The 12,863-nt window shown below is 34.6% G+C and overlaps 1 protein-coding gene across 2 annotated transcripts in view; it reads right to left on the bottom strand.

The window, feature by feature from the left end:
* LOC138714736 (lopap-like) overlaps positions 1-12,863 on the bottom strand; it is a 44,841-nt gene that overhangs the window by 19,918 nt on the left and 12,060 nt on the right. Inside the window, exons 4-5 of one of the 2 annotated variants that reach the window (XR_011336070.1) lie at positions 8,592-8,687; positions 6,818-7,149 (exon numbers count right to left, since the gene is read on the bottom strand). Coding sequence is in view for 1 of the 2 variants with exons in the window: in XM_069846842.1 (XP_069702943.1) it covers positions 6,989-7,149; positions 8,592-8,687 (257 nt within the window). In the remaining variant the exon portion in view is untranslated. Of the gene's footprint in view, positions 1-6,633; positions 7,150-8,591; positions 8,688-12,863 lie in introns of those variants that run through there. The other variant, XM_069846842.1, reaches the window with a different exon arrangement.

The raw sequence follows: 12,863 nt of genomic DNA, 5'->3' as shown, positions 1-12,863 counted from the left end.
TTAATATATTTTAAGCTTAATTGTTATTTCTATGATAAACGCGAAAAAGAGATGTGATGTTGTAATCCACAGAAGTACATTTCTAGAACGGAAACCGAACATACAGTTGGCGGGAATTAGGAAAGGAAAAGGAGAAAAAATAATAATCTAGTGCAGCTGACCCAGAAAAACATTTAGTACGTGTTATGACGTCACACACATTTATCGCGTAGCTAACGAGAAAGACAGGCTATGGCGGGAATCGGAGTCACATGGTTATCTCGGTCTAGTCATGGCCATCATGACAATCACCTAATATAAATGCATGTTCAAAGTTCTAACAAACAAAACGTGCATTTAAATATAACCTTGTTTAATGTTGGCCATGTTATCAGGGTGCTAATTAAAATTTCTGATGGTGAAGGGGGGGGGGGGAATAGAATTCTATATAGAGAATAACATACAAAAAATTATTATTATTATTTTTGCTGTTGTTGACATTACTGTGTTGAAATGTAAAGATTGGAAGTAAGAATAATAAAGTAATGAATAAACTCACCTCTGTAACACAACTGAATCACACTTTTAAAAATTGTTTGCTTGAATGAGTTAATTATATCTATGAGCAGGCTTAAGATAAGTCATATAATTCCTAAGGTATTGATTGTTGTCAGCTTGCCAGTGATGAGAATACATCAGTATTATTTTCTTTGCTTACTTTATACTGTTTTTTATAAAGTATAATCGTATTAAAACAATTATATTTGTGAGGGGGGGGATAGAAGTTATCCCTGGCAGGGATGTTAATGTGAATTTATCAGAGAGGGGGATAACTTTCCAACAGAGGGGGGGGGGAAATCCCCCCTCCGTTAATTCACACCCTCCATGTTATGACTAAGAATGTGACTCACACTGTAGCCTGTCTTTCTCGTTAGCCACGCATATTAATATAGTAGATGTAACGTCTATACTTGATCTAGATTAATAGAAAGAAATGAAAGGATTTTGTGAGAAGGAAATTTGACTTCAGTTGCCATGGAAATGCTTACATCATATCGGATAAACTGAACAATGTGAACAAGTTCATTTCTATGCACAGGTGGATTCCATATGTACTCATATATTATAACGTACTTGGAAGAGTTTATTTTAATCCATAGGGGAAGATTGCAATATATTTTAATAAATAATGTTATTCAGTTGTGCTTTGACATGGACGGGAAACAGATGTGTGCACAATACATGAGTAACTATATAAAGTTGAGTTAATACAAGCTGGCATTACTCACATATAGATGCATAAATAGCATTTTATGGATATTCTCAAGATGTAGAGAATATAATACGGATTTATGCAACGTATTTATTGATTATACACAAGCCTTCGACTCAGTTAAAAGAAACAAAATTATTGAAGGATTACAACTATATAAAATTCCCGCGAAAATAATCAGACTGATTAACATAACGCTAGCAAATACAACAGCGGTAGTTAAAATAAATAATAAACTAAGTGATAGTTTTCAAATTAACAGAGGAGTTAAACAAGGAGATCCGCTTTCTGCAATCCTTTTCATACTATTGGTGGACCTGATAATCAAACAACTAGAGATTAGAGGTAATATAAGCACAAGATTGGTACAATGTACAGCATATGCAGACAATGTACTACTAATAGCAAGATCAAAGAAGGCATTAATTGAAAAGCTGGAATAGGCAAAATATGGATTAATCATAAATGCAAAGAAAACAAAATTTTTAAAATATTCAGCCAAAAATAATGAACCAGAAAACTTACAGATGGATAATACTATTTTTGAAGGAATAAAATCCTTCAAGTACTTGGGATCAATAGTAAACTACGAAAACAATATCGAGAAAGAAATAAACAATAGAATTGTTATGGCAAATAAAGCATACTTTGCAAATCTCAACCTATTCAAAAGCAAATACGCATCTAAACAAGCAAAATTTAACAGTAATAAGACCAATTGTAACATATGCAAGTGAAACCTGGACCCTAACTGAATTGTCTAAGCAAAAGCTCCTGGTTTTTGAAAGGAAAATATTACGAAGGATATTTGGCCCAATAAAAGATGCAAACGATGAGTGGAGAATTAGAAATAATATAGAGTTAAATATTTTAATACAAAACCAACACATAGTAAACTATATCAAAGCGCAAAGGATGGCATGGTTTGGCCATATCAATCGTATGGACGAAGGAAAAACAGTTAAGAAAATATATAAATGGAACCCCATCAGTAAAAGAGCAAAGGGAAGACGAGACGTAGATGGGAAGATAATATTAAAATGTATTTGATGGAGGTTGGATATGATGGTAGGGACTGGATTAATCTTGCTGAGGATAGGGACCAATGGCGGGCTTATGTGAGGGCGGCAATGAACCTCCGGGTTCCTTAAAAGCCAGTAACTAAGTAAGTAAGTTATATATGATTATTTTTGATATGTGGATATGGAGAAGAATGGAATATGTGAAGTGGACAGACAATAAGAAATGAAGCTGTGTTGGAAAGAGTGGTTGAAGAAAGAATGATGTTAAAACTGATCAGGAAGAGGAAAAGGAATTGGTTGGGTCACGGGCTGAGAAGAAACTGCCTACTGAAGGATGTACTGGAAAGAATGGTGAATGGGAGAAAAGTTCGGGGCAGAATAAGATATCAGATGATAGACGACATTAATATATATATGGATCATATGAGAAGACAAAGAGGAAAGATTGGAGAAAGCTGAGTATTCATAAGTTAAAATACAGAGAAAATTTGTATAAGATTTGCTGTGGTAATTCTTTACAATAGCGTTACCAAAGGAAGGCGTATAGCAAGAGCATTCCCCCTCTCGAAAGACGGGTTAGCATGGGAGGGAGGGCTTTGGGTGGGATAGTGACATTCGTAGACAATTGTGAGTAATTATATGCAAGGCATACTAAAAGCCTAATCTAACCTAACCTAACCTAACCTAACCTGTCACTGATTCGACCTTACGATAACTCGTCTTTTCTCTGTGATCAATATGGAAACGCACAGAAATAAGATTATATCACAGTTAGTATATACAGTCACGAAGCTCAATACGTAGTAAATATGCATCCATAGATAGTTGCTAACCACTAGGATCACTAATATCGCCTCATTTCAGACAATGCGGACTAGTACCGGCACAGTCTATTGTTCCTAGCACTACTCACAACTCAAGCTTCGTGAATGTATATACTAGACAGTGATTATATGCTGTTCCTCCCTGCCACCTGCATCTTCCACCTCGATGGAATGATCCTGCCTGTCCGCACTTCTCTGCTGGAACCAGGGTTGCCAGATTCTCTCATTAGAAATCCAGGGCAGGTGATGATACTGCGTCCCTTAACGTGGCTACACATTCGAATTAATTCAGTCTAATAAACTGATTTTCTTCTTTTCATATACTCATATTTAAGCTAATTATCCGGAATATAATATTGTAAATTTTTATACTGAACAACAATGTAATTTTATTATCTCAACAATAACTCTTCACTTTCTACAATTTAATTTCACTCCCGTCAACAAAGGGATTTGCTCTCCGCACAGCAACACAGCGTTTGTTATTGCACTCCACAAACGACAATGACAATTTATTTGGACTATTACGAACAACAATGAACTGTTAATCTTAACTAATATTCACAAAGCACTATTTAATTATCCAGAATATAATATATAGAGCCTAAACTTTTAATTTCGTTATATTTTTGCTAGATTATGAAATGTCCTTTCAGTTATTCATAAATTCTGGAAAAATAATATCATATTACAACCAGATCTACCCAGAAAAAATGCATGATGCAGTGTTTAAATCCTATCAATAATAAATCAACTTCCAAACAGAGTAAAGAATGAAGATATTGTGTAACACCTAATAGGCCTACATGCTATAGTAGTATCGCTCTTATTTCAATACAACCCGATAGAGTCCACCGCTGTGGAGTAACAGTTAGTATGCCTCACTGATTCTCAGAATCTGGGATGGTCAGGTGTGCCGGTCTTTTAACTGTGTTACAAAATGAAAGCAGGCTATTAGCGAGGGGTTTGGTCAGGTGTCAGGTAAGTCAAAATACCATTATGTGTGCGACACAAAAAATATTTTCCCAGGAAATCTTAACGCACAAGAAGATGGTGGAGATAAGTTGTATTTGCAAGCTATACAATGGGGTGGAAATGCCAAATCGACTTTCCAGACTGCATCCTCCCACTTCAACTGACACAGTTAAATTGTGACGACATTTTGTGAATTTAATGCATTAATAAATAGTGATTTTTAAATTACATATTTTAGTAATATTGCACATTTAATTACATATTTCCCCGATATTTACTATATTTTTATGTATATATTTCGTACTTCGATATCACATAAAAATCCAGGGTCTAATGACCACAAATCGAAACTTGATGTAAACGTTTGCCTTCTCCTGCAGAATCGATTTAACGAACTTGTGATCTTTTTCAACACTGAGTTCAAGAGGGATAAGGAGGATAAGTGTGACACCAGGTGTAAAATATTTCTTCAGATCCAAATAGAATATTGTGATAAATACATAAATACAATGCATACTTTTATTTGTGACATCGCCAATTTCATTACACTGTAAAGTTGACATCGAACAATGAATTTTATGTATTGTCAAAAAATTAAATTTTTGACACAGTTTCAACTTTATCACGAAACCTTCGGACAACTGGACTCTGAAAAAAGTGTAACAAAAACACCCTCACCCCGCAGAATAAGGGTCTAGCTCTAATTGTAAAATAATATCCCTCAGACCCTTTTCCTGGGGAGTATTTATTTCTCTTATCATAGACACATTACTTCTGATTGAGGTTCTGGCTGATATGTACAGTAGTGGCAAAAAAAAAAAAACCAGATCAACCCTTATAGCTGATTTCAGAGACACAGATTCAAATTTTCCTAGTCACAAAACACATCCATCTTGTATAATTAATTGTAACAATGAAATTTATTTCATTTGTCCGATTCTTACCATCCTTTGTTTCCTTCAGTGCCTCAAACTTACACACGAAAAAACTTAGTGAGTTTTATTTTCATCTGGCATCAATATTCACCATTCGGCAAATATAACTGCGTATTTTTATAGCACTACATACCTCTGGCTTCACTATCCTTATTGAAATTACCACAGTTTGACACAGTACACAGCACAGGATTTTTTTGTATCAGCTTCAAGGGTTGGTCCGGTTTTTTGGCACTACTGTATATCTATTATCAGGCATTACATCTGATTTGACGATATGTGTCAGAGTTTGTATACATCTTAAGCCAGATTAGTGTAATATGTAACTAGTCGGTGATGAATGCAATGGAGAGGGAAAGGAACTGGCCACGATACCCGATTATCTCCTGACCTAGTTGCCTTATAATTGGTATCACTTGTATGGTTCAGACCTGTCTTCGGACAGTTGACTAAAGAACAACACAGACACTACTAAAGGAACCAATCAATTGACATGAAAGACAGTGTAGTAAAACCTTGAATTAGAAGAATAATTCGTTTCCAAAACGTATTCTTAATCCAAAACACTCGCATATCAAACCGACAAAAAAATGCGAACTCAGATTATTTCGCTTCACAACCTTTTGTTCTTATAAAGTACAGTATAATTTAGGTGAAATTCAATGTAAAACAGTGCAACACAAATTACTTTACTGTATTTTGTTTTTGAGTGTCTTTCGCCTGTTTTACTACTTAGTAAATTTCTTGAACATTAAAAAAAAATGTTTTCACTATCATTAACGGAATCACTTCTGATTGCTTGACTGATTGGAATCTTTTGCTTTGACTAAGAACTTATACAATGACACCTGCTTTTGCCTCGTTTTCAGGATTTTGCGGAAAGGTGGCATTGCACTGTTGTTAAAGAGAGAGCAAATGCTGGGTAACTTTCGGTGCTGGACGCCGACATCATTTCATTAGCATTATCACCTTCATTTCATTCAGATGCTAAATAGCCTGAGATGTTGATACAGCATCGTGAAATAACCTAAGAAATAAATGTTAAAGAGATTTATCGCACGCACTGCTACAACCATATCAGGGCGGTGAATTTGAACAAAATTTTGTACCGCTTCCCCTTTCTACACACTGAGACAGAGAACGCGATGATATTCCACGGTGCCGCTGCACTGTGCTGTTGAAGGAAAGTTGTGATCACGTGACACACGGCAAGCAAAGCCATATTGCAAGACATCGCTCGTTTAACAAACAAAAAAATATTTCTTCGTTGTTCATTCGTTTTGCAAAACACTCGCAAACCAAGTTACTCATAATCCAAGGTTTTCTTGTAATTCCATTGTAAATGCTTGTACAGAATTACCGTATTTTGTCAAATACCACGCGCACTTATTTTTTTCGAAATATAAAGTAGAAGTTTGGGTGTACAGCCTATTCGAAATTAAGTTGGCAACATTGCCCGATTTTCCTCCTGCGCAACTCATCACATTACTACAATACTGCTAATTTCTCATGAGGCCAGCATTTGTCAGTAGAAGAGTGTTGTGGCAATGTCGTATTTGAAATTCTAGCCTAAATTTGAGGAGGAGATTATAAGGAAAGTTATGTCATTGAATCATGATTACAAGTAATGCAAAGTAAATTTATTATGGCTCTTACATGTGACAGAGTCTTAATTCTATTAATACACATAATGATTCTCCTCAACATGATGCAGTAGCAAAATTGCGAATGCTAACTGGCCATGACTGTTTAGCAACACAGCTGCTTAAAATTGGTATTTTTATGTTGCCGAAATGTATCCTGTGTAACCTAGAAGACTCTTTGATCAATCAAGAACATTCACGAAAATGTCCAGCTTTGGCATCAAATCTTTTGGATTCGGACTCAAGTTATACTGGGAAGCTAGAAGGCAAATGGAGAACTTCCAAGTGCCTGGGCAGTAGATACTACTACTGCTGCTACTACTATAGTATGGTAATATCACAAGCTTATGGTGTTGTCTTGGGTAGGATCAGGACAATTTGTCTGCACCTCCAGCTCGTACTGACTTCGATTCACTCCAATTCTTGCAAGAATCGCATCTATCTCAGGCAGGGCATCCTCATCTAATGTCTTCTGTCGGCTATAAATTTTGGAACTGACTGTGAATTGCAAAGGAAAGAAAATATGAAATATTACTTTACAAGTAAATTTGTTTGTAATTAACCCAGATCAGAAAATAACTGACATGAACATAACAGTTATTTTCTCATTAATCATTTTACATATTTCATAACAATTGAATTCCTTCATCATGGTTGAGCGAAACTACCGTTTATAGTTTATGCAGAATGTGGCATAAGTACTTACGCATTTCAAATTGTAACTTATCTGCTTTAAAATTTTACCATGCATGCAAGGTTTTAATGTTAAAAAGGAATCATGACAGTTTTGTTCATTTTCATCTTTTAGGCTATTATTGATGACAGTGACAAGTGCATTGACATAGTACGTCTATTTCTTCTGACAGTACAAGCTAGTCATTCGACACTGAAAGACTGTTTCAGGTATAAATATGTTATGGAACATTCGGATACTAACCTTCACGACACAGGTTTTATATTAAAGTTACATTGGTTGTTTACCATCAGTTCTGTTCTCGTCTTCTACAAGATATGTTATATGCTTCGCAAAAATGCGGATACAATACGGGAAGAAAAATAAACTCCTTCAAAAAGGTACTTCAAACACTGTCGCAAATGGGAAATAGTGTCTGTTGTGTCGATGAGTGTGAAGAAGCAGCCATTATAAGATGCTTGTATTGTGAAAAGATGCTGTGTTCTGAACAATTTTTGGTGATCCTGCATTATCATGTATGAACATAACAGGTGAGTTTACCCTAAATATTATCCATTTCAGCCACCGGTGTGGCTCAGTCAGTTAAGGCACTTGTCTGCTGGTCTGAAGTTGCGTTCAGGCGCAGGTTCGATCCCTGCTTGGGATGATTACCTGGTTGGGTTTTTTCCAAAGTTTTCCCCAACCGTAATGTGAATGCAAGGTAATCTATGGCGAATCGCTGGCCTCATCTCGCTATCACCAATCTCATCGATGCTAAATAACCTAGTAGTTGATACAACGTCGTTAAATATCCAACTAAAATAGAAATAAAAAATTATCCATTTCGTCTTAAATACAAATGTGAACATATTCCACTTCTATATTTCTAACAGGGATCGAAGAAAGTAGTTTCTTCGCCTCTAACGCTCTCTGCATGTAGGTAATGAGCAAGCTGCGTGCAAGAACGACATGCAACCTAGGTTTTTTTTTTTTTTTTTTTTTAAATTGCTGTATTTTCACAAATATGCAATTCTGAAACGAGAGATCTTCACCATCGTTTTCAGAAACTTTAAATCAGTCTACATTAACACTTCCAGTCAAATCCATTGTGCCCTACTAAAAACCCTCCCTTGTGTGTAAGTGGATGCTAAAGCATTGTTTTTTTTTATCTTCGTAGGTCAGTTGTGATAATGTCATTGATATAATCTGTGTTAGTTATGTACGAATGGTTTTTCTTACTGTGCTGTAAATGGTTGCTGGTACTTACCAATAATTATATTTTCCGCGACTTCTAAGCACATCCACCTCAGTATGTAGCGAATGTAGTCAGTTTCCACAGTCCATGAAGTTATTTCATACACGTCTGAAAAAGGGAGTAGTATATTTGCTACAAAATGTTTATTACATCTCTAGAAGTATAATTGTTAAGTAGGGCCGAATTATCTTGGCTAGCTTAGCATGTGATGTTTGCTGACAACATAAAGTCCACTATAATCCACTATAGTATATTCAGTTTTTGTTTTTAATGAGAACTGAATGGTATTTTGACCGGTGTTCATTATAGATGCCTGTTGCTAGTAGCCAGAGTTGGGGTGTAGTCAATATATACTGCAGGACTGTGTCTCCTGCAACTGGTACTGATGATTTTAATTTACTTCTTTTGTGGTTTATGGATGGACAGTATAGGAGAATGTGTTCCAGATCTTCATCATGATTATTACACCACAGACAAGTAGAATTATCAGAAATGTGAAATTGGTGTAGGTACAATTGTGTGACAATGTGACCTGTTCTGGCTCTTGTTAAAAATGTTTGAACATGTCTGGGCAAGTTTTTGTACAATTCCAGGTCATTTGGTTTCTGTTGTACAGACTAAAATTTTTCCTTTGTCAGAAGAGAGCGAATTGTTGATCCATAGGTTTACAAAATGAGACTTTACTGAAGCAAAAGCACTGGACAGAGATATCACTTGAAGAGGTCTTGGTTGCAAATATGTTGCCTGTTTTGCAATATTATCGACTTTCTCGCTTCCAGGTATACCACAATGACTAGGTATCCATTGAAATGTTATTTCCTTTTGGATTTTTTTAGTTTACTTATTTGTTTCTAAATTGGAATAATTCTATGTGCATATAGGTTTGGTACATATTTAATTATATTAAATATAGCCCCCTTGGAGTCAGTAAGTTTGCAATTAGATTTTTCAGAAATTTGAGTAACACACTGAAGAGCAGCATCAATAGCTAGCAATTCAGTGTCAAGACTGGAGGAGGATGAATATGGTATGAAATAACTTTCTTGATATTTTGGAATATAAAACCCTGCTGCTGATGTCCCATTATTGGGATTTAGAGATCCATTTGTATAAATTTGAAGGTGACCCTTATATGTGCTGCAGAGTAGTTCCATGGCATCTAACTTAAGAATATATGCAGGATCATTTTTGGAATGATTTCCTGGTATTTGTACGCTATATTCTGGAATCACCCATTTTCATAGAGGAATTTCGTTCACAACTGGAGTTATAGCAATGAGTGTGTCTGTGATATACATTGGTATTTCTTCTTTGTTTATTTTAAGAAATTACACAGGATATTATATGACAGTTTGAAGAACATCTGAGATCTGGATGAGGCTTACAATTTTAAATGTATTTTCAGATCCTTTTGTAATATGTAGTGTCTGATTGGTTGAATATTACATTCAATTTCTAGGACAACAGTTGATGTGGTTTTTGGCACTCCTTAGCATAATCTTAAGGCTGAGTATCGAAGAACAGAAATTTTTTGTAGATAGGTTGCTGATGCTCCTCCCCATATTTCACATCCATAGGTCAATTTTGATCGTATATAAGCATTATAAAACAACGAATTGTCGTGATATCTGATTCGCATTCCTTATTAGCTATGATCTGCAAGAGATTTAATCATGATAGACACTGTGAAGCAACATTGGTTAAATGGGTTTTCCATAAAAAATTTTTTCATCAAAAATTAATCCTAGGATCTTAGAGTTGGATTTTACTGAATTTCTTGATTATTAAAATAAATGTGAGGTTTATAGTTTTTTAAGCTATATCTTCTTGTGAAGACAGTAAATTCAGTTTTTGATTGTGAGATAGATAGATTCCATTTGGATGCCCAATTACTGATATTATTTACAGCTGTTTGTATAATTCTTAATGATTCATTTGGATCGTTGTTTGTAGCCCATATTGTAACATCATCTGCATAGATACTTATTTTTATCTCAGGTGGAACAACATCTGGTAAGTCGTGTAACATTATATTGAATGAATTTGGGCTTAAAACAGAACCCTGAGGTATACCACCTGTAATTTTTTTGGATAAAGATAAATGATTGTTTACTGAGGTTTGAATTGTTCTTTCATTAAGAAAATAATGTAGAAATCTTAGCATTCTGCCTTTGATACCAAGTTTCATAGATTGTAATAAAATGGATCTGTGTGGAGTATTATCAAAAGCGGATTCAATGTCTATCATTACAGGTAATGTGATCTTCTTTCGCGTGAAACTTTTATAAATTTCTTGAGCAAAATATAATAGAGCTTCAGTTGTGCCACATGATTGTCTAAAGCCAAACTGATAAGAGCTTAAAAGATTGAAAGTTTCAAGTCTCCAGTTTAATCTTCTGTGAACAATGCGTTTCAGTACGTAATTTAGAAATGCAGGATGTTAAAGATATCGGTCTATATGAATTAGGATCCAATTTGTCTTTACCTGGTTTGAGAATAGGAATTACAATTGCATTTTTTTCCAAGTTTTAAGATAGAAGCCTTTTTTTTTTTTTCAAATATTATTGACGAGATAGAGAATTTCTTGCCTAATTTTATCAGAGGAATTTAATAACATGCTGTTATGGATTTCATCTTCTCTGTAGCAGAATTGTGTAGCTCTGATAATACCAAGTTTATTTGTTCAGTGGTAAAAGCATTGTCTGTCATATCATTATGATGAAAAATGAATTGAAAATTACTTGTAAGATATTGTTCTTCTTTGTTGATATATTTAGACCATGATGAATTATTAGTCAGCCTTTGGGCATAGTGTGAATTTAAGAGTTCTGCCTTTTTATCATTTTCTGTTATTATTGTTTGATTACTATCTTTAAGGTGAGTGATGTGTTCATAATTCTTGCCTTCTATGGTTTAAATCTTTTCCATACAGTTGTAGACTGAGTATTTGGGTTTAAGGACCCAAAAAATTGCTGCCAACTTGTTTTTTTGGCTGCAAGAATACTTCTTCTGAGATTTGCCCTTGCTTTACTACATTTTATCTTGTCATCAACTGTCCTCGTTTTCATCCATTGTCGCCGAGCAGATTGCTGTTGTTTTCTCATGTAATTTAAATCATTATTGCACCAGATGTTCATAGGTGTACAAGATTGTTGTCTGATAGTGGGAATAGACTGTTTTGCTCTAGTTATGATGACATCAGTAATTTCTGAAGTTCTGGAATCAGTAGTTTTTTGAGACACTGTTGTTGCATCATTAAAATTGTTAAATCTTGTAGTATCATTATTGAACTTACACCGATTTGCGGACTTTATTTTCCATTTTGTTTTAGGTAGCTTGTTATCTGACGAGTTATTTGTAGAGAATGAAAATGTAATATAAACAGGAAGATGGTCACTTGACAGAACTTCACCAACACTCCAGTTTTTGAAATTATCATTGATCATATATGTGTTATGAGCAGAAAGAGAGATCTAGAGTACTTGTAGATCCTGTACTTGCACACTGATATGTTGCTGTTTTGTTGTCATTAAGTAAAATAATATCATTATTCAGTAACCATCTGTAGATTATGTTTCCATATTGATTTGAAGGTCCATTATATTAGATGTGATGTTTACTGTTAAAGTCACCAACTATGATAAACTAGTGATAAGATTGGATCATTGTTCTATATCACCCATGAATGGGTTTAGGCCTGGAAGTATATATACATTGACAAGTGAAAATGAAATGTTATTCTGAAGTAATAATTTTGTCCTAATGTATTCAATTTGGCCTTTAAATTGTTGTTTAGATTCAATTACATGAATGGAGTTGTGGATCATGCTAACAACACCTCCACCTCCTCTATCTTCACGAAACAGATTCAAAATTTTGTAGTCAGCAGATTTGTAAAACTTTAAAATGTCATCAATCTGAATAGATTCTTGTATGCATATTATAGAAGGCTTTTTGTCTTGAACTTCTTGCTTTAATAAATCCATTTTGTTTCTTAAAGACCTAGAGTTCCATTGTAAAATTTTTAGAGTGTCTATATCTTTTTCGTTAATGTTGCCTTTTCGTTTTAATTCTCGTTCTTTAAATGTACTTCCCAATGAGACATGGAATTTATTCTTTTTAGCCTCGTCTTTTATATTACAGAGAATGCATTTTGCTTCTGCATTGGACTGACACCATACTTCAATCCTTTTGGTATTATATTTGCCTCTTTGTCTCATTATATGGTTCTTTTCAATATTAAACTTGGCTCTGATTGACTGGACGGTGTGACTTTTGGTGTTC

This window comes from Periplaneta americana, chromosome 2, assembly GCF_040183065.1.
Source record: "Periplaneta americana isolate PAMFEO1 chromosome 2, P.americana_PAMFEO1_priV1, whole genome shotgun sequence".
Classification (NCBI taxonomy): domain Eukaryota; kingdom Metazoa; phylum Arthropoda; class Insecta; order Blattodea; family Blattidae; genus Periplaneta; species Periplaneta americana.
This window is presented reverse-complemented; position numbering and strand designations above follow the sequence as displayed.